This window comes from Microtus pennsylvanicus, chromosome 5 (genome assembly GCF_037038515.1).
Source record: "Microtus pennsylvanicus isolate mMicPen1 chromosome 5, mMicPen1.hap1, whole genome shotgun sequence".
Classification (NCBI taxonomy): domain Eukaryota; kingdom Metazoa; phylum Chordata; class Mammalia; order Rodentia; family Cricetidae; genus Microtus; species Microtus pennsylvanicus.
In genome coordinates this window covers 83,993,374-84,013,694 of record NC_134583.1, presented here as the reverse complement: position 1 = coordinate 84,013,694, position 20,321 = coordinate 83,993,374, and the positions used below count along the sequence as shown (strand labels likewise).

At 51.7% G+C, this 20,321-nt stretch overlaps 1 protein-coding gene and 1 long non-coding RNA gene across 7 annotated transcripts in view; one reads left to right on the top strand and one right to left on the bottom strand.

Moving 5' to 3' along the window:
• The window catches only part of LOC142849949 (uncharacterized), a 61,899-nt gene that overhangs the window by 28,538 nt on the left and 13,040 nt on the right, over positions 1 to 20,321 (top strand). The window lies entirely within an intron of this gene.
• Tspan32 (tetraspanin 32) lies at positions 6,538 to 19,922 on the bottom strand. Of its 2 annotated transcripts, XM_075972857.1 has the most exons (9): positions 19,839 to 19,922; positions 19,170 to 19,284; positions 18,207 to 18,304; positions 13,933 to 14,007; positions 10,072 to 10,173; positions 9,466 to 9,552; positions 8,012 to 8,095; positions 7,672 to 7,763; positions 6,538 to 6,622 (listed from the first exon to the last, which is right to left on the bottom strand). In XM_075972857.1, exons 1-9 carry the CDS (start codon positions 19,902 to 19,904, stop codon positions 6,541 to 6,543), a joined length of 801 nt encoding a protein of 266 aa, XP_075828972.1. In that variant the 5' UTR covers positions 19,905 to 19,922; the 3' UTR covers positions 6,538 to 6,540. The 2 variants fall into 2 exon arrangements, with proteins under 2 accessions (XP_075828972.1, XP_075828970.1); XM_075972855.1 differs by lacking the exon at positions 19,839 to 19,922 and having other exon boundaries at positions 19,170 to 19,603.

The window sequence follows — 20,321 nt, the reverse complement described above, 5'->3', positions numbered from 1 at the left end:
CCCTCTTCTGTCTCTCATTAGAAAATAAACAGGCTTCTAGGGGATAATAGTAAAAATACAACAAAGTAAAATATAATAAGAGAAAACAAAAGCTGTTGCATTGGGGTTGGATAAATGAACAGAAGAAAAAAAGAGTCCAATAGAAGGCACAAGAATCGGAGACTCACTCAATTGCACACCCAGGAATCTCATAAAAACACTAAACTGGAAGCTGTAATATAACCACAGTGGACCTGGTGCTGGCCCAGGCAGATCCTGTGAGCACAGCTTCAGTCTCTGAGAGTGTGAATGTTCTTTGATCATGTTGGCATAGAGGGCCTTGTTTCCTTGGTGTCCTCCATCCCCTCTGGCTCTTACACTCTTTCCACCTCCTCTTCTGTGGGTTCCCTGGCTCCTGAGGGGGAGGGGTTTGATAGAAACATCCCATTTAGGACTGGGTGTTCAATGTCTCTCACTCTCTGCATGTTATCTGGTGTGTTCCCATCCACTGCAGGAGAAAGTTTCTCTGATGATGGCTGAGCAAGGCACTGGCCCATGAGTATAGCAGAATGTCCCTAGGAGTCATTTTGTTGCTAATTTTCAGTTGTTAGTTTGTATTTTGGAACAGTAGTATTTTGTTTTACCTTAGGTCCCTGGGCTATCTAGTCTCTGGTTCTTGGCTACCCAAGCAGTGTTGGGTTTGGGTTCCAACATTAAGTCAAATCAGGTTTTGGTTGATTACAAATGCCACCATTGCCCTAGTGTATCTTGCAGGTAAGTCCTTCTGTAGATCAAAGGGTCTGTAGCTGTGTTGCTGTTTATGTTTTTCTTTTGCTAGTGTGCAGAGTACCTATCTGTACCAAAGACGCTGGGATGTAGAAGTCAAGGCTTTATATAGGTGCCAACTTAATTTCCTCATGTTCCATGAGCTGTGTAGGTGTTGTCTTCAGCAGTGGGGCCTTATTGTCCCATGTTTGTGTAGAACAACCTATTGTCTTGGCAACAGTTGGTTGTCTGGGTTGTTTGGGATACCCACGAGACCCTTTTGGCCAACAACTCACTTAGATGTAACCCAATCCCTGTACTGGAAGTTTCATTTGGTGGCAAGTGATGACCACTTGGGACTCTGTCTGTCCCCATTATTTGATGGTTTCATTTAGATTGCCTTCATATATGTATATATTTTAGGAAGCTTCTACTGTATTGTGTGACCTCTCAAATGGACCTTAATTTTAGCTGTCTCTTTCCATATCCTCTCCTTTGCCTCCCATTCTCTCCTCCCCAACCACACTTGACCCTTCTGTTCTGGCTCCCCACATCCATCCATAACTGTCTCTTCTGTAACCCTTTTCTAATGAGATCTATCTGTTTCTACCAGTTCTCTATATTAATCAGCATTTCATTATCATCATGAAATACCTGAGGCAAGATGCTCTTGCAATTTTTATTTTGTTCATGCTTCTGAAAAGTCAAGGGGCTTTCCGCTGGTGATAGCTTCCTTGTTCCAGAGTCCTGGGGCAATAAAGGGTATCCCCGTGGCAAGTGACAGAATGAGTGTAAAGCCATGAAGAAATCTGTGGGGCCTTATTCTTGTGAGCCTATTATCAGATCAACTTGGCCTGTGGAGGAATTGTTGCAGTTTTTAATTGATTTGGAAAGTCCCAGCCACTGCAGCCAATACCATTCCATAGGCAAATGGTCCAGAGCAGTAATAGGAAGGATGAAGTTAGCTGAGAGCAACCAAGCGAGTAGGCCTGCATGTGTTTATTGCCCTTTGTTCCTAGAGGGCCTGTTTCTGAACACCACTGTCGGATTAAGTTTGTATCCTTTTAATCCTCAAAACGGAGATCAGACTTTGACACTTAACATTAAATTTTAGTTTAACTGCATCCAACCCGTATAATTGTTTCTGGTTACAGGACTAACCTTAAAGCCAAAGGTACAAGATCATGGGAAGGCCGCCCTGGATTCACTCAGTTGCTATTCAGCTAGCGATCAGGGACATTTTGTGGAATCGTGGGTCGCTTCTCAAGTATCATTTAAGATCACATTGGGAGATTCCATTGCAAAACCGTGTAACCTCCTGTGGCATGTGGTATGTGTAACCAGTGTAGTGCTGTTTTTCAAAAACCAGAGCCTCTAGGTCGGAAGCCTGAGGGATGGGTGTGGGGGCACCACTTCTTATAAGGATAGCTAATGAACCATCCTAGGAATTCTGCCTCATGCCTGCAAAGGCGTTGCACTGGGTCAAAGCTCTCAGTAGCCAACAGGGAAACGAACACTCTGGTCAGCCAACAGAGTGTACTGCAGAGCTAGAAACTGTGGTGGCACCTGGCTACTTCGGACTTCTCTTCTGCTGGGTTAGGAGACCCTAAAGGGTGCTGACTGAGTAGTGTTCTAATGAAGAAACAGGATAATGATGCTTGTTCTAGGCAGGTTCTGGTGGTCTGAGCTCTCCTATCTCACCCCGTTAGTGATGGAAGAAGTGGCAACAGGAGTCAAGAAGGGATTCTCCTAGGAATGAAGAGCTGGGAAAACAGGACAAACCATGGCTGTTGAGAGCCACACACACTGACTTGGGGAGCAGCTGCAGGGATGATCGTTTTCTTACAGCATCTGTGGATTATTTTATGCTGTATTGTGTACATTTTACAGGCTCAGGATCTTACTCTTCTTCTTTTTTTTCTCTTCTTTATTTGCCATCTTCCCACTGCCATTGTGTATGGGATCCTTTCTCCTTCCCTCCTTACTTCTGCCTTTCCTTCCCCCCTTCTTTTGTGTTGTTGTTTTTGTTGAAACAGAGTCTTTCTATTAAGTTCATGCTGGTCTCAAACTCACAATCCCCTTCTCTGCCTCTTTGAGTGCTGGATCTTGCCTTGTGTGTTGGTTAGTTAGGTTTTTTTTTTTTTGGCCAACTTTACACAAACCTAGACGTATCTGGGAAGAGGGAATTCAACTGAGGAATTGCTTTCATCCAATTACCCAGTAGGCAAGTCTGTGGGGGCGTTGTCTTGATTGATGATGATGTGGGAGGGTCCAGCCCACTGTGGGCAGTGCCACCCTGGGTTGTAAAAGAAAGCAGGCTGAGCAAGACATGAAGCACAAGCTAGTAAGCGATGCTACTATGTGGTCTCTGAGTCCTCACCTCCAGGTTCCTGACCTGCTTGAGTTCCTGAGTTGGCTTTCATTAATGATGGACCATTACCTGAAGTGTAAGCCAAATACATCCTATCCTCCCCAGGTTGGTACTAGAACATCCTGAATATTTGTGCTTTCTTTAGTGTTGATTTCTTATGAAGTAGAGTGAGGTGGCAAGAATAGAACCAAAGAAGTTGCTTGCACCAGAGACCCTGAACTTTCTGTCTCAGAGAACCAAATGCTTATGACATTGGGGGAATCTCCCTAGGGAGAAAACCTTGTGTGTTTTCAGATGTGGGGTGCTTAATTCCTCTTATTTGAGGAAGTGGATGTGTAGGAAGGATGGAGTGTGTGCATCTGAAACACAAGGTGGGGTTTAACAGGCTTTCCCCATGTGTTGGTGACCAATTGTAGAGTGACTCTGATTTGGGGGGGACCCTCGCTTTCTGGGTCTGGGTGTGAGACAGGATCTCATCTCTTATGTTCCCTTGGCTGGGTCAGTGTATCTTCTTGGGAATGTTCACAAATCATGTGAATATTCAAGAGCAGGTGATAGTTCTCCATAGAGGTGGCTGCACTGTCATGTGACAGTGGCTACAGGAGGGGTTTTAGATTATGTGCCCCACCTTGTTCTGTCACAGTCCCCCAGCAGGTGATTATGAGGCCATGGTTAACTTGGTAAGATGTCTCCCTCACCATGCAACACAGAGGAACCCTGTGGTGAGATAGTCATGCCCAGGAGGGCCTCAGGCTCACCAAATCAACAGGGGCAGCAAGCAGGACCTGGAGCCAGGAGCTGGGGAGGGAGCAGGGAGTCAGCGTTGAATGGGGACAGAGTTTCAGTCTGGGAAGATGGAAAGTTCTGGAGGCGGATGGTGTGGGTGGATGTTAATTCTGCTGAGTTGTGCACTTGAATGCGGTCAAATGGCCAGTGTCAGGCACAGTGCATTTTACCAGGAATAGAAGAAAGAATTCTTGTTCAGACAAGATCATCATGTGGCCCTTAAAGTAAAGAGTTTCACCAGCTGCTGGAAGCCAGAGACTGCATAGCACAAGGGAGGCTCAGCTTGTGCTAGGGTCTGAAGAAGGAGCTGGAGGAGGGGAGCGAACCAAATTCACAGAGCAGAAAGTTGTCCTAGCTGGCAGCCACTGAGGAGAGAGGGCCCACAAGCCCACAGCTGCAATAAATTAGGTTCTTCCAGCAGCCAGAGTGAGCCCAGATTGGGGAGCTTCTAGAAGCCTCTGAGTAGGGCCCAGCAAACCTGCCTCGTGAGAGGTTATGTAAAGAACCTGCCCACATCTGGGCTCTGACCCACAACCTGCTGCAACTTCAGGTTGCTGTTGTGAGGACATGGATGCGTGCGCGCGCACACACACACACACACACACACACACACACACACACACACCCCACAGGCGTGGTCCCCAGAGCAGTTCTCAGTCTCTGGGCTTCTGGGAAGTGATTATCCATGAAGAGGTTTATAATTTAATGACATTTTAAAAAGGAAGCTAGAAGATGAGGCTTCCTTTTAGGAAGAGGTTCCTGGGTGGTGTCCTTGAAGAGGGTTTTCTTTGTCTTTGGCTCTTCTCTCTGCTTCCTTGCCACCATGGGTGTTAACTCTACTCTACTGTACACATCTCTGCTGTGTTCTGCCTCATTCGGGCCCCCAGACAATGAAGCCAGCTGACCATAGACAGAGACCTCTTAAAACATGAGTCAAATTAAGTTGACTTTTTCAGGTTTAAGTTGATTTTTCTCCCTTTCTTCCTTTAAGTTGACTCCCTCGGGCATTTTTGTCACAGTGACAGACAGAGACATTGCTGCCAGGTTGATGCTCCTTGCTTCACAGCACAGGACATGAACATAGCAGTGTCTGGAAGTGGGAGGTGCAGGACATCTGACCAGGGCTCCTGGCCTGCCCTGTGTTGGTTTCCTCTGTGCTTACCTATTCTGTCCTGTTCCACAGACTCATCAAATCTCCCTAGGTGTTTCTGTCTGTTCTGCATGGAGCTGTTTACCTGATGTCAGAGTTGTAACCTGGTGTTTTCCACAGGCTCACGTATGCTTGCTCTGTGTCATGGGTTTGCTCTGAAACCTCTCCCACAGGCTCATATTCTGAATGTTCTATCCCCAGCTTCTGGTGCTATTGTGGAGCCTGTAGGACTTGGAGTCTGGTTAGCAGAAGTAGCTCATTAAGGGTGGGCTTTTGAAGATTATAATGTCTTCATTATTATAATTATATATGTCATATATAATATATAATATTATATATTATAATTATATATGTCTGTGGTTGTTTGAATGAAAACAGCCCTGTAGGCTTATAGGGAGTGGCACTATTAGGAGGTGTGGCCTTATTGGAAGAAGTGTGTCACTGGAGGATGACTTTGAGGTTTCAGATGCCCAAGCCAGGCCCAGTGGCACCCTCTCTTCCTGCTGCCTGCCAATCCAGCTACCACTCCGGCACCATGTCTGCCTGCAAGATGTCATGCTTCCCAGCATGGTGATAATGGACTAAACCTCTGAACTGTAAGCCAGCCCCCAATTAAATGTTTTCCTTTCTAAGAGTCTCCGTGGTCATGGTGTCTCTTCACAGCAATGGAAACCCTAAGACATTGCCCCTTGTTCCACTCCACCTGTTCTCTGCGATTACTTTTCTCTGGGAAACATGAACAGGAAACTGGTCACCCCTGATGGGGCATGGAAAGGATTCTACCCAAGTTTCAACCTGAACCAATGGGTTTCTTGGGATGAGGAGTTACTTATAGGGAGCGTGGGTAACCCCCAAACAGTGTCATCCCCTAAAAAGCCCCGCCATGGTGGGTGATGACCTCATGGATGCTGGATCATGGAGACCTGGCTTCAGGTAATTTTTCACATTCCAGCATCTCCCAAGATCCTAACACTTCCTTGGCAGGAGGGAGCAGTAGTTGGAATCGCAGGTGAGGATATGGTGACCTCTTCTCCCTAAACTAAGGAGCATTAACAGACCCATGGCCATTTTCAAAAACCTGGCTGTTGCCATGTGGTTCTGTGTATTTTGTTATCGGGACTATGGAGCCAAAGTCACCTTTGCTCCACAATGACCCAGAGCAAGTTAGTTTACCTCAACATCCAGCTTCCAGCATTTGCCACCCTCTGATCCTGCTGCCATAGACACAGCCACCCCTCCGTGCCTTCCCTGTTGTGATGGACCAGAGTAAATCCTTCCTGTTTCTGGTAGGTGTCTGGCCACAACAATGTAAAAGTAACTAACACACTAATAGAATCTCCTCCCCTTCCCTTGCCCCACCAGGTGGATCATGGAGGGCTCAGCGCCAACGTCTTCATCTCTGTGGGCAAGTAGGCAGCAAGCATCCTACTAGACCTGATGATCGGCAAACACCCATGCTTCAGAGGGATGTCGAATAGTTAGCAAATGTTTATGCTTCAGAGGGGCATTGAGGCACTCCATCTTTGGTCCATCTGAAGAGGCTGGGTTCCTGGGGCTGGCAGCCATGGGCTCTGAGAAGCAAAAGGGGACAGTGAAATTGTTCTGCATGTTCTAGAAAGAACTGGGGGTCTGTTCCAGAATGTTCTATAGGGACTAAGCGGCTGTTGTAGAACATTCTAGAAGGGACTGCAAGTCCATCTCAGAATGGTGGTGGTGAGGCTGTTTCAGAATGTTCTAGAAGGTACTGTAAGAAGGACTGGGGTATAATTCAGTCAGTGGAATGTACACACGCCCCTCCTCCTGCCAATTAAATAAATTATAAATGAATGAATATAAAAAATGCTTTGCAAGCACAAGGACCTGAGTTTGATTCCTAAAACCCTAAAAATGCCAGGTGTGGTGGGGCATGCTCGTAATCCCAGTATTGGGGAGGCAGAGACAGAGGCTCTCAGGGCTCTCTAACCAGCTGGTCTAGTTTAGTTGGTGAGCTCCAGGCCAGGGAAGAGACTCTATGTCAGAGCAGGACAGCATTCCTGAGGATAACAACAGGTATCGTCCTCCAGCCTCTACACACTCATTTGTGCACACATACGAACATTTATAAACATGCCCCAGAGTGCTCTGGAGGCAATGGCCGGCTATTTTCAGAACGTAGAGGGCCAGTGCAGATGCTGGGTATAGGAATCCAGATGTCAGAGCGCTGGGTGTGTGGGTGGATGGAGCTTGCTGACAGCAGGGTCTAAGTATTCTGGGAACAGAAGGGCTTTCCTGGCTGCTGGGACTGGGTCCTTCCTGATTCTATCAATGAGGAGTCCTGGGGTTCCTTAAGACCAATTATCCTGGCCTGGGAGCCAGGGCTCTGGGCTGCAGGGGGTGGGGAGGCAGGGCTGGAATCTTCCTATCTCTGTGTTGGTGGCAGGGTGATGTCAGGTCTCATCAGAGACTGGAAATGGGCGGAGTAGAGGAGGGCATGTCATTTTACCTTACACTTCCAAAGGGCTTCCTACGGAGGCCATACCTGCCCGACTGGGCACGGGTAACAACATATCTGCCGTGGGAGGCATAGATACACTGGGACCCTGTGGTGCTGTAAGACTCTTCTAGAGAGAGGGGGGCCTACCGTGGGGTGAGGGTATATCTGCCTTTGCGATCCAAGCCACAGTAGGAGTGAATGGCAAACCACAGGAAGGCGCAGAGCATCATAGCGTACACCTGGAGCAATCAGGAGAGATGCCCAGGTGTCAGCAGCCACCAACAGTCCTGATGGCAGAGCCTTCCCACTTCCAGGGAAGTTCCCAGGGTCAGAGGCTGGCTCCTCCCTGCTGACTGGGCCTGGAAGATCCTGGCAGTGCCATGATTAAAGAGGGTCAGTCTGAGGCAGTAACCCAGGACTGCTTCTGTCTGGGAAGCAGCAAGGTGGGGCGGGATAGAAGGAGGCCAAGGAAAGAACTGGTGGCTACCGTGAGGGCCAGGCTGGTGCAGGTCAGGGTGGAGGCGATACTGTAATGTGTCCACAGGAAGTTCCCGATCCTCTGTAGGCAGTCCTGCACAGAGGCAACATGCACGGTTGATTGCCCTCCCTGCACACTGTGTGTGGCTCTCCCCATTCCAGTTTTCTCCTAGAAGCCCCTGGGGCTGCATGGTTTGCTCAGCCAGTGCTAAGGCCAGGGCAGTCAAGGTGTGTACCTTCCCCAGGGGAACTGCTGAACCCTCTGGGAAAGAGGCTTTAGGAAGCTTGAGACTGAGGCCATGGCGCCAGTCTCTGTGGGGGCAGTGGCTCACTGCCCTGTTCTAGTTGCCCTGAGCTCCTCCCTAGGCTGCTGTTTGTCTCCAGGCAGTCCAGGATGGAAGTACTCTAGTTCCCAGGGCCTGCTGTTAGTGGTGGGGGCAGAGACTCTGGACCTGCAGGTCTCTTTGCTGTGGGCATAGGAAGGTGACAGCTGACCTCTGGGACATTCAGGTGTTGGCATTTTTGTTGGGGATAGCCTGGACCATGTGAAGCCCTACAGGGGGCCTTCTTGCCTTTTGGCAAGTAAGTGATCCTCTTGCTGGCCTGAACTGGCCTTGCTGGCTTGAGCTGGCCTTGGCTTCTCTCCCACCAGGGGTCCTTTGTAACCCAGCTGTGGTCCCTGGCCACCCTGCAACAGCAGGCAGGCACTGAGCTATTTTGGATTTGGGACCTGAGGACTGTTCTTGGGTGGATGGGACTCCCTGACTCTCAGCCCCTTCCCATCAGGCCAGCTCCCTTCCCTGCTGGGCCTTGAGCCATTCCCCACCCTCTTGTTTCTTGGAGGGTAGCCAGACATCTCTCCCCATGAGATAGGGCTGGTTTGTTTCCAGGATAGCAGGGGGATGGGACAAAGAGGGGGCTGGGTAGGGAGAGAGGGCCAGGGTGGGGGAGAGTGGGTCAGGGCCTAGTCCTCAGGGTAGAAGAGCTCCTCCCTGCCCCTTCCCTGGCACTTTCTACTCTTTCTGGGGGACCCCTTTCTACTCCTTCTAAATAGTAAATCAATCACCTTCTTATATAGAGCCTTAGCTTTGAGCTTCTAGAAGCTTCAGAGGGGAGGGTGGGGGAGGAGCTTGATGGCCTGGGGAAGCCTCATGAAGGAGGAGAAGAGTGGGCGGGGTACATACCCAATGCTAGCCTGCAGAAGGGAGTTGAGCCAAGTCAAGCTAGCCATCTTGTAAGTTCCTAGCCCCCTGCCACTTATCATGGGGGGGGCAGTGTGTGCGGGGGGGGGGCAGTGTGTGCAGGGGGGGGGAGCGGGTACATCCTTGAGACTTTAGGACAGATCCCAAAATGTGAGAGGCCAAAGGGGCAAAGAGGATGAAGATGTCCCTTCACAGGTAGAACCTGAAGTACCCAACCTTCATTTGATCTGAGTACAGGAACTCTCGTCCCCCTCCTCCTCACCTCTCTCATGGCCTCCTGGCCCTGACATGGGATGGCTCTGGTGCTCGCCAGAAACCCAAAAGGAGACTTCTTCCCACAACACAGAAACTGGAAGACAAACCAGAGAGGAGCATAGCGTGGGCAGGACTGACTGATGGAAAAACTAAGGCACCAAAGCATAAGCAACTTAGGCGATTCTGCAACGGGGGCCCCCAAGAGACCAGAGCCAGGAATCAGGATTACAGCTGCTGCTGGAAAAATATCCACCAGTGCCTTAGCCCTGGTGATGGAACGGCATAGCTCTCTGAGGACCTCGTCCCTGTAGAGCAGGGCCCTACTGCCTGCCTGGTGCCTGAGCACCTACTTCCTTGAAGAATACCCAATTCCTTCTTAGAATTCTCAGTCCATGTTGAACAAGGACATTACCCTTTTATTCTGTACTTACATTGGGTAGCCAGTCCTATTAGGGACAGAGAGGAATGGGTGAGATCCCAGTCATCTACCCACAATGGTACCTGTGTCCTGGGATCTTCTCTGGAAGCCTGGCCAGGATGGCTGACTCTAGAGGATGTCTGGCACCCATTCTCTGGGGGCACAGCAAGTATGACCACCCTGTCCCTCACTCACCGTGTCCTGGATGGTGGCCAGCTCCTGCCACCAGCTGCTGGATGGGCTCTTCATTGCCTGGTCATACACGAGGTCATAGGTGTCCAATACTGCATCCTCCACCTGCACCAAAAGCATCCCAGGGAACAATGGCCTGAGGGAGACCCAGGGAAGCCCACACCCTGGGCCTCCTTTTCCAGGAACTTTCTTCCTACCATGGCAATCCTACGGCTTGCCTGTTGCCCCTGGAACTCCCAAGGGTTAAAGAAGAGGCCAGTAGATCTCAGCTACCCACCCTTAGAGGTGGGTTCTGGGTAGCATGGGGTAGCATCCTGCTCATCTGGATGTAGGCAATAGGCCCAGCCTGCTGAGAAGCATGTACAGAAGCCTGGACTAGTTCCTCTGTTCCCTAAGGTTCTTGTTGGCCCTTCTTCAGAACTACCCAGAATACTGGGAAGATTCTCTCTAGTCTTGGACCAGGGAAGGTAAGGGCACCTGGAGTCAGATCCAGGGGGACACAGCAGAGGAAGAAGGAAGCTGGGTGGGGCCAAGGCTGGCCCTGCTTCTGTTCCACACACAAAACAGCCTAGACTTTTTTGCTTCTGTGTCCTAGCTCTGATTCCCTACTGTGCTCAGTTGCTACCCCAAGATGTCCTCCCCCAGGCCGAATATGTTTTCAGAGACAAATTGGAATTTCATCTCTTCCAGGAAGGCATCCCAAATATGTGGAACTCACTGATCTTCTGGCTCAGGGCATGTCCTCCAACGTTTTTCTGCCTTGAAGACCCTGAGTCCTCCTGACTCCCAGCCTTATGCTAGGCCAGCAGCCAGGTCACACAGAGTGTTGTCCTGAATGGCTGGAGTGGTGTTGAAGCATGAGGCATGTCACTCATGCCTTTCAGAGAGGAAGCATGTCTGTCTCACAGCCTGATTGTCCATTCCACTATGGGCCTCACTCACCAGGTGCCTGCAGACCATAGTGGGCAGACAGGTAGTCAGAGGTTCTTGTAACCAAGTCCAGCCCAGGCCCAAGGGCCCCTGTAGGAGTCAGGGGAACTCCGTGCTAACGGCTGATCCTGGCACCGACTTCTCCCTCTCCATCCATGCAACAGAGCCAGACATCCCCATGAGTCATCCCCAGCTCAGCCTGCCCCAGCCCTCCCCCACCCAGGGCAGGTGCCAAGCTGGCCTTGGTTGCTGGTTAGTCTGGGCCAGAGCCCTCTCATGGTCTCAGCTTCCTCAAGCCTGTGGGCTTACTGTGTCCTTAAGAGAACAAATCCTGGGGAGGGCTGGGAATGCCTGGAGCTGCGTGGGTGGGGCAGGTAGCTGAAACAAATAGGCACTATTGGACTAGCCCTTTTTGCACCACTCTCTGGCACAATTGACTTTATTTCCCTCATCAGTCCTGCCACTTTTCAGGGATGTCCCAGCGCCCAGGGGCCCTCTGTCCACTGTCATTCCTACAGGACAATAGAGATGACATCAGCTCTAGAGCTCAGCTCAGCTTGGTTCTGCCCAGCATCCCACCCACCATGAGCAGAACAACAGAGGTCTGCCCAGACTTCAAAACCGGACTCTGGGGCCTTAGAGACCAGGCTGGACTCTTTGCAGAGCCCAGCACTAGGGTGGTGGGTGGGGGGTGGGGTTAGTGCATTGCCATCTGCACTCCCTTTGGCATTTAAGTTGCTCTGTGAGAGACTTGAGGCTGTAGTTCTTTCATGGGAATAGGGAGGGTAGACCAGAGGCTTCCTAAACCAGGGTCCCAAGCCTCCACATCCTTTATCCAAGGGTCCCTTCCAGCAAGTATCTGTGTCTGCAGGGTTGGCAAGCAGCTTCTGGGGTACCAAGTCTCCTTTGTAAGTGTGTTGTCCAGTGTGGAGGGTAGAGGAAGCCCTGAGTATATGACGTCCTGAGTGGGTGTTTGTTGTCAAGCCTCAGACCAAAGCCTCAGATCCATGAGATGTTGGCAAAGCGTCCCTTTCCGTGAGTCTCACTGAGACCAGCTCAAACCGCTTTCTTGTCCAGCTGTGTGCGATAAACGCACTCTCCTTGTTTATCTGCTTGTATTAACCCCGCCTCCTTATTCAGCTGTAGATAATAAACACACTGAGCTGCTGGGGGCAAAGAGACTGCAGCTTTCACTGCCCGATTCTAGCTTTCCAGTGTGTGTCTGTGTGTCTGTCCTTTCTTCATTCCCTTGCCGCCTCAGTCAGGTCAATCCCTGGATCTGTGCAGGACATGGCAGCCCAGGCTACTGCAGATTGAGGAGCAATGTCTAGGGGATCCCCCTATCTTTCTTCCTAAGACCAGGACACTGTGATATCTATCCAGGCTTGGTGATGTCCCTTCCCCCACATTTGTTAGATCAGGGTAGTAGAGCCATGGCCAGGAGGACCCCACGTGGAGCTGCAGGTGGCTTGTGGACCAGCACTGGGTCCCCAGGCTACATAGACATGTTTGTTCTGTGCTTGGTCTTGACATGAATTATTAAGGAAAGTTAAACAATTCATTTTCTGCTCCTTGGGGACAGTGGGAGATTGCGGCAGAGCAGCTCTGAAGCCACAGTGAGAGTAATGAATAGCCCTATCTCTCTGTATTCAGTACATAGCAGGCTGGGCCACACCGCTATCCTCACCAACCTTGGGTGCCTGCCAAGGCCTGTGTCCTGGGAGGAGGGGGGATCAGGAAGGAGCACCCTATCCTCACTTCAGGCCAGAGCCTGGTCTACAGAGACAGTCAAGGTCTCCTCCTTGTCTGCCCTTACCTTCTTGCTAGACCCTTGTTTTAGGATGTCCTGGGGATCTTTCCAGGGAGGTTTTGGGGAGCTGGGGTGGCTTCTAAGCATTACTAGTTGATTCCTGTATTCTTTCTTACCCATGGGGCTAGGGGCAGCTAGGAGGACCAAGTCTAAGGCTGTGACCTATTTGGCTTGGATTGGTTCGCTGGTAGGGAGAACATGGGAGGATGGGAGGATGGTGGCTCTGTGCTTGGTACCACACACGGCTTCATTCCTCAGGACAACCCAGAACTAGGTCCACATTCCAGACAAGCTGGGAGTGCAGAGGATCCGGACTGCCCCTCCATTGCTGGCTCATCTCCATCATGCAGTAGCTCTGCAGCAGGGCTTTCTTTTTCTACTCTCCATTTACAGAAGCAGACACAGAGGCCCAGGGAGGACAAAGGACTGGCCTGCCACCCTTGATTTTAAACCTAGGGTGCTTTCACCGAGGCTACCTCCAGGTAGCTCACCAGGTCTCAGGGCTATGTTGGAAGTTAGAAATCCAAGACAATAGATAGGCCAGCAGGCCAGGGTCCAGGAATAACCCTCGTCCACCACAGTCAGGCAGGCCTTGGAGAATTGCCCTAGCGGCCAGTCTTAAGAGGACTGGAGTAAGAAGCCCTTTCCCTTCTGTAGATTAAACCCTAGTTGCTGCCTGCCCTCTGGTTCCTGCAAGGCCTCTGCCTGTTCTGCACCCCGAGTTTAGGGCTTAGAATGTAAACAGTTTTAGAACAGGGAGATGGGCTGCAGCTGCTGCAGGCTAACCCGAGGTCAGCCCCTGATACCTGGCAGCTGTCTTGACTGAGGCCACCCACGCTGTGACCAGCCATCCAGACCACCCGTCAGTGGACAGGGAAGGTTCTGCCCAAATGCTGCTTGGCCCGGCTGCCTCAGGCAGAAGTCTGGACACCCATGCTCTCAAGCTGTTGTTGGGGTTCAGCCCTCTTCCAGGTCCTCTGGACCATAGAAAAATATTTTTTTCATTTAATATCAGGATTGGCGTGAGCATTTTGGGGGTCTCCTTGGGCAGGGAGTAAGGGTAAAACAGAAACTCTGAGCAAAGAACCAGGCTGGTCCAGGTAGAGGGTCCTGGCTGCACTCACCTGGGTGGGGTTGTGGAATCTCCAGAATGCCACCTGCACCAGGACACAGAATGACAGGGCAAAGCACAGGAAACCCTGGGGACAGAGATGGCCTGGTCACTGTACAGCCAGGTATGTGGCCTGGGGAGGTAGCTTCCCCAAGGGGCCTGGGCTGAGCTACTGACTTGTGCTCCATTAACTACTGCTTGGGGGAGACTCTTTTGGGGATTCCTCTGTGCCTCTGGAGGACCTGGGACCTAAGGTGGCACATACTTCCTTAGGAATGGTAGGCCTTTCCAATATGGTAGAGGCCCTAGCTCACTACAGCTCCTTCTAAGAGGAATAGTGACCCCAGGAGGGCCAGGCAGTGCCTCCCCAGATCTGAAATTTTGGCATCAGAACCCTCTACCCCTGACCTTTAGACTTTTTTTTAGATTTAAACAAAATTATCTTTATGTATTCCACATATATGGGGAGACCAGATGAAGGTATCGGATCTTCTGGAACAGGGGCCACAAGTAGTTCTTTGTGGTTTCTGGGAACTGAACTTGGATCCTCTGGAAGAGCAGGCAGCTCTTGTAACTGCTGAGCCTTTGCCCCAGCCCTATTCACCTAACTGCCATCTTCTCCTTTGAAGTGGACGCTCATGGAGGTAGCCCAGGCTGGCTTTGAGCTCATGACCCTCCATCTCCTCAGCGCTGATTACAGGTGTATGCAACCGCGATGTTTTAGTCAGTGTAGTATCTCAGCCAAGGCTGTCATATGTGCTAGGCAAGCGCTCGATCAACTGACCCACATCCCCAGCCAGAAATGTTTCCCTTGAAGGTAGGTAATGGCCCCCTCATACAGGGCGCCTTCTGTGGGCCCTTTGTTGTTTCGTTTCTGAAACCCGTTTCCAAGGAAACCCTAACCTCTACAGCCTGACTCATAGAGAACCACAGGCCACAACCCCGGGCATAGGTTTGGCACCCCAGACTGTGACCTTCCTTTCCTCGTGAGTTTCCTACCCTTCCTCTACACCAGTGTGGGTCCCTGTGGTCATCCCATTCCTACCCCTCATCCCAAATGCTAAAAAGGGACTTCTTTACACACTCCACACTTTCCTTCTTGGCTTTAGTCGGGGTACAACTGCTGACTTCCTTACAGAGCTAGAGGGCAGTGCCCATCTCTCCCCTGATACAGGTACTGGCACAAGTCCCTGCCCTTCTGTGACTAGTTTCACAGGGTCACTCTGTACTAAGAACCCTGTTCCTCAATAGCACCCACCAAAGTCCCATCTAGTGACCTCCCATCTGGGTGACCTCGGAGCAGCAGCCTTGTGCTCTTGTCAGCACCAGTGCCATGCACATAGATCCTCCCAGGACACAGAGGTCAGGGTGACCATTGAGCCTTCTGGATCAACCACCACCTCACTCCCAAGTGTCACTGGTATGAGTATGAGTAGCTGTGGCCTCACTCTGGGAAAAGTGGCCCGTGTGCAGAGCAGCCTACAGTCATAGGCCAGGAGGACAGGAACAAACAGTCTATGCCAGGGGCAGCTTAGCTCTCCCAAGTGTGTGAAAAGAGCTGGGGGCATTGCACTGCCCCCTCACACTTGGGTGGGTGTGAGCTCTGCAGTGGTGGGGTGCCCCCTTTCCCTGCTTTCTCCTGCCCGACCTGGAGCCTGCATCACTATCTTGGAGTTGGCCCTGGCTTGCCTGCTGCTGCTACTCCTATCTTTGCCTTTAGCCCTTCCTCCCCCTCCTTCCTCCTGCTGCCTTCTTGTTCTCTCTCCTCCACATTTTCTTCCCTCCTTCTCCTCCTCTCTGCTCTTTCCTCTTGCTGGCAGTCGAGGGCTGACTTTCCCTGTCTGGAAGCCATTCCTCAACTCTGCCTCCCAGCTGAGGCTGTGAGCCAGCTGCAGAGTCCAGTCCTTTCCAGAAACCATTTCAACCATTTCATCCTCAAGAGGGAGTTTCTCCCTCTCCTTCCCTCCTCCCTCTGTCTTTTTTGGGTTTTAGTCTCTCTGTTTCTCTCTCACACACACACTCTCTCTGTGTATGTATGTAGAAAGGGTCTTAAGATCTGCTTAGTGCTGAGAGAGGTTGGGCCAGGCCTAACTGTGGCCATTTTTCTCTCTATTCGTTCAAAATGAAAATAAATGAATAAATAAACTTGTAAACAACTTGAATCTGCTTCCTGCCGCTAGCTAGCTCCTTCATTTCCTGTGTTTCAGAAGGCGGGGCAGGAAAGAGCATGGAGGGGGGCAGTGGGCACAGAGTCACGAAGGGGGATGTTTCCCCTCCCTAGACCCTTTTATATGCGCTTTACACATGTTCCATCCAGTACGCAGGCCAGTGACAGTACACAGGCAGCTGCCGGGCAGGAAGAGGCAGACGGTGCCCACCGTGCACACAGGCACAAGTATAAACATGACACTAAGGCCCTGTGAGCAGTGGAGCTCCCAGGGACCCTGTGGTGACTGAACTGGGCTTACTGTCTATGCTGGGGTAGAGGGTGCTAGGATTCAGCAAAGTGCAGAGCCCTGGGCCTGGAGTGACCTTGAGAATACAACTCTGAACAGAAGGAATCTGAATGTTGTCTTTTAGCTGAAACACGTATAACCGCACCAGGCCCTGAGTCTGTTAGGGATGAGAACTTGGGAGGCCTGGGTAGGTTCTAATGCTCCTGGAATCCTTTGCCCACGGATCAGATACCAAGCAGGACATGGGAGGAGCTTGGGAAGGCTGAGTGGAATCAGCTGATCCAGAGCTGGGCCCCTTGGCCCACCTGCCTCCCGCCTCCCGCTTTACAGTCTTCATGCTGACTATGGTGCCCCCTGGTGGCTGAAGTTATATCCAGGCGCAGGCCTCTCGGCCTGTCTCCTGCATACCCCTGCCTCCATCTTGTCTTTCCTCCATGCTTTCTTCCAGCAAGACACAAATCCTCTGGGGTCACAGTCCACCAGTTCTGTGACCTCTTTGCTAGGGCCTCCCTCTGGGAGGCAAATCCAGGCTATTTTTTGTTTAGTGTTTATTCACGACCAGCACTATCCCTGCCCCTGTATCATCAGAGCAAGAATCCCAGGGAGGCTAAAGCTGCCAGGTTTTGCCTAGTCCACCACCCAGTTATGGCTGGTCCCTGAAGCAGCTCTAGCTATGGGGTGACTTTGTCCCTATAACAGTACCGCACCAGGCCCTGAGTCTGTCAGGGATGGTGGAATTGAGGGATTGAGGACTTGGGAGGCCTGGGTGGGTTCTAAAGCTCCTGGAATCTTATGTCCACAGATCAAGTTGCCAAGCAGGACAGGGAGGAGCTTGGGAAGGTGGTGACTCTGTCACTGTCTTTGGAGACCAAGGGTCATCAGCAAATACACTGAACATGAAGACAATGTTGCCAAGTTTAGTTTCGGTCTATCTAGGAAGCATAGCCTCCAGCTCAGGTTCCTGAGGGTTCTTGGATTCCCCCAGTCACTCATAGGCAGAGGTTGGGAGTCTACAAACAGGAGCACAAGGATGGATGGAGGAGGGAAATGAGATCTTATGCCTGGAATGGAGTGGGGCAGGTAAGAGACCAGGGCATCAGGAAGGAGCTGCCTCAGTTCGGGTAACTGGGAAAGCCTGGGTCAAACGGGGACTGGGTGGCCATGGAGAGGGTCCTGCCAGACAGAACCTGGATTAACTATTGAGGGCTGTAGGGGCACACTAGGACACCCATATGGAGAAACAGTTACAGCAGCAACAAGGGCTTTCTTCTATGGGGTTGTGAAACTTCCTGTCAGCGGCTAGGCAGGGATAGTGGACCTGTGAGAAGGAAGCCCAGGCTGCAGGAACAGGATTTCCTTGTCCCTGGTCGGTCTTCTAATGAGAATTGAAATTCATCCAGTCCTGTGTCCAGACCTGGCGAGATATCAGAACCAGGTCCTGTGTCCAGACCTAGCTAGACATCAGAACCAGGTCCTGTGTCCAGACCTAGCTAGACATCAGAACCAGGCCCTCCCAAGGTCTTTGGAGATGGCCCCAGGGCTGAGAGTACCAACTCTCTCTCAGGGGTGCTGTAGAACCATTGTTAGGTCTGGGGAAAGGCAGAGTAGCATAGAGCCCTGTGGGGACTAAGTGACAGCCCAGGTGGGAGAGTCCTGTCTGGCCAAGTGGAAGGCCCTAACTGTGTAGGTAGAGAGACTCACTGGTGCATAGTCCCTGACTTGTCCTCCTTTTAGGATACTTCGACTGAGGTCAGGCAATTCCCTGGCTTTTTTCTCTCCAGCTCTTGTCCCTGTTGGAAGCTGGGGTCATCTGGCCGACCACAGAACTTACCGCAGCCATGAGGCCATGGGCCTCCCTCACTGTGGCTATTGTGCTCAGGACAGCGCCCAGGCTCAGTAGACCTGCGAGGCTGATCCCCAGGTAGAAGGCTGTGGAACAGGAGAGGCAGAGGGTGAGGGACCCAGCATGAGGACTGGGCACGGAGGTTGGATCCAAAATCTACTTTTTTGGGGGGGGGGGTGTCACAGAACTAGGACTAAACTTCTAGGGAGGTCCCAAAAGACACATATCTCTGGCCCAAAAAGAAGGGGTGTCTCATAGCCTGATAGCCTGTTTACTCCCAAGACTGGGAAGGAAGGGGGAAGATCAGGGAACAAGCTAGGGACCATATTCTTTCCCCCATTTCTACTGCCTTCCCTGCCTCACAGACTATCTTGAAGCCACATCCCCATGCTCTAGTGACAGGTGGCAGTGTGGGGCTGTGACCTTATCAGCCCAGGCCCAGGCCCCAGGCTTCCTGCGTGGGCGGGGCCTAGCACCTTGGAAGGCAGGGGGCCTAGGAACTGGGGCTGACAACCCCCCATTCAGGGGCCTCAATTTCTCTTACCCTTTCCTACCCTCCTAGGTTCTTTGCATTCCTATCAGGAACACCCCCCTCACTAAAGTCTTGCTTTTGTGGAGGTGGGGCACTCTGGCAGACTTGGCCCTAGCTAGGCATTTTCTGCCCTTTGAATATGGTACTCACTACCGAGTCCTATAGGCCATCTGATCCCTGCCCTGAAAGCACAGATCTGGGGTCTGGCACAGTTTGAACGGTCCTGTGTGGTAGGAGAACCACTTTTATTAGTAAAACCAGGACACTAGGGCATCTCTTCCCTGCCCCGACCTCTGACTCTGCCCAAAGCCTAGGGCCAGGGAGTCAGGACTGTTTGGGGCTAGGTCACTCCTCCCAGGTGCTTCTGACCCTGGAGCCCTCCCACCTCCTGCTCCACAGCCATTTCTGTCCGTACTTACCCCAATAGTGCATTCCTTCATAGGGGTTCCTCTCCAGGGCTACTTGACGAATGACTGTAAAGCTGTCTCCAAAGTGAATGACCACTGCCATGGTGGCCATAGAGAGACCCAGCAGCTGAAAGTGAGGTGTGCATAGATGCAAAAGCCCTCCCACAGTGACAGAGTGTGGGGCCTGGGCTTCTGGGCGCCCCAAGCTGGCTCCCTCCAGGCGCAAGGCATCTGCGGGAGGCCTACATGTTTCTGTGGATGGGAGGGACGGGCCCTCCACAGACCGGCTATCACACACAGATAAGTATGCAACACATATACTCGTGCCCATTTTCTCTAGGGACCCAGAAGATCACACCAAACTGTCTGCAGAGACCCTGCATCCCTGTCCTCTCCCGGATCCCAGGCAGCACCCCTTCCTGGCTGTCCCTGCACACTCCAAATCACCAGCCAACCTGGGTTCTCCCAGGCTCTTCACTGCCCCTTGGGTGACAGTTACAAGGACGTGTGTACACAGTCCTCTAAGGGTGGCCACCAGAGACCCAGACCCAGTCTGCGCAACTGTGGTGTCAAGGGAGGGGAGACCACAGTGCTGGAGGAACCCGGGCATGGTGAATTATTTCCCCTACTGCCCCACTGCCCACCTGCCCACCCACTCCTTCTGTTCCACTTGCATGTTACCAAGACAAAGAAGTTGGTGATCAGTATCTGGCATTTGGCAATCTTGATTCGATTCCAGTGCTCCATGGTTTCCCCTCCTCTCCTCTCCTCTCCTCTCCTCTCCTCTCCTCTCCTCTCCTCTCCTCTCCTCTCTCTTCTTCTCCCCTCCCCTCCCTCCACCTCCTCTTTCCTCCCTTCCTCCCCTCCCCTCCCTTCTGTGGTTCCCCACTGGGTGGGGAACCTCAGACCACAGCTGACCCAGTAGGTAGACTGTGCCCTCCCATCTGTCAACAGCCCTTCTAACATAGTGGCTGGGTTTGGGGAAGGAAGAAAGACAGGCCGGAAGAGGGGCAGTTTCTATACCTGCAGCTGCCCTGGCCTGGCCCAAGACAACTGGGCTTTGGTAGGTACTTGAGGCTTCCCAGTAGATGGGTTGAGCCACCCTGCAGTATGGGGGAGGGGGTGGAGTCTTGAGAGGAGCAGTAAGAGAAGAGCCCAATGTCT

Excerpts from the sequence above, each read along its gene's own strand:
- Tspan32 (XM_075972855.1), bottom strand. The coding sequence starts at position 19,488 with ATGGGCACGAGTATATGTGTTGCATACTTATCTGTGTGTGATAGCCGG. Across the intron at positions 9,553-10,071 it reads TGGCCACCATCCAGGACACG|TTTCTGTGTTGTGGGAAGAA; the intron begins GTGAGTGAGGGA and ends TTTGTCTTCCAG. Across the intron at positions 7,764-8,011 it reads GCACCAGCCTGGCCCTCACG|GTGTACGCTATGATGCTCTG; the intron begins GTAGCCACCAGT and ends TGATTGCTCCAG.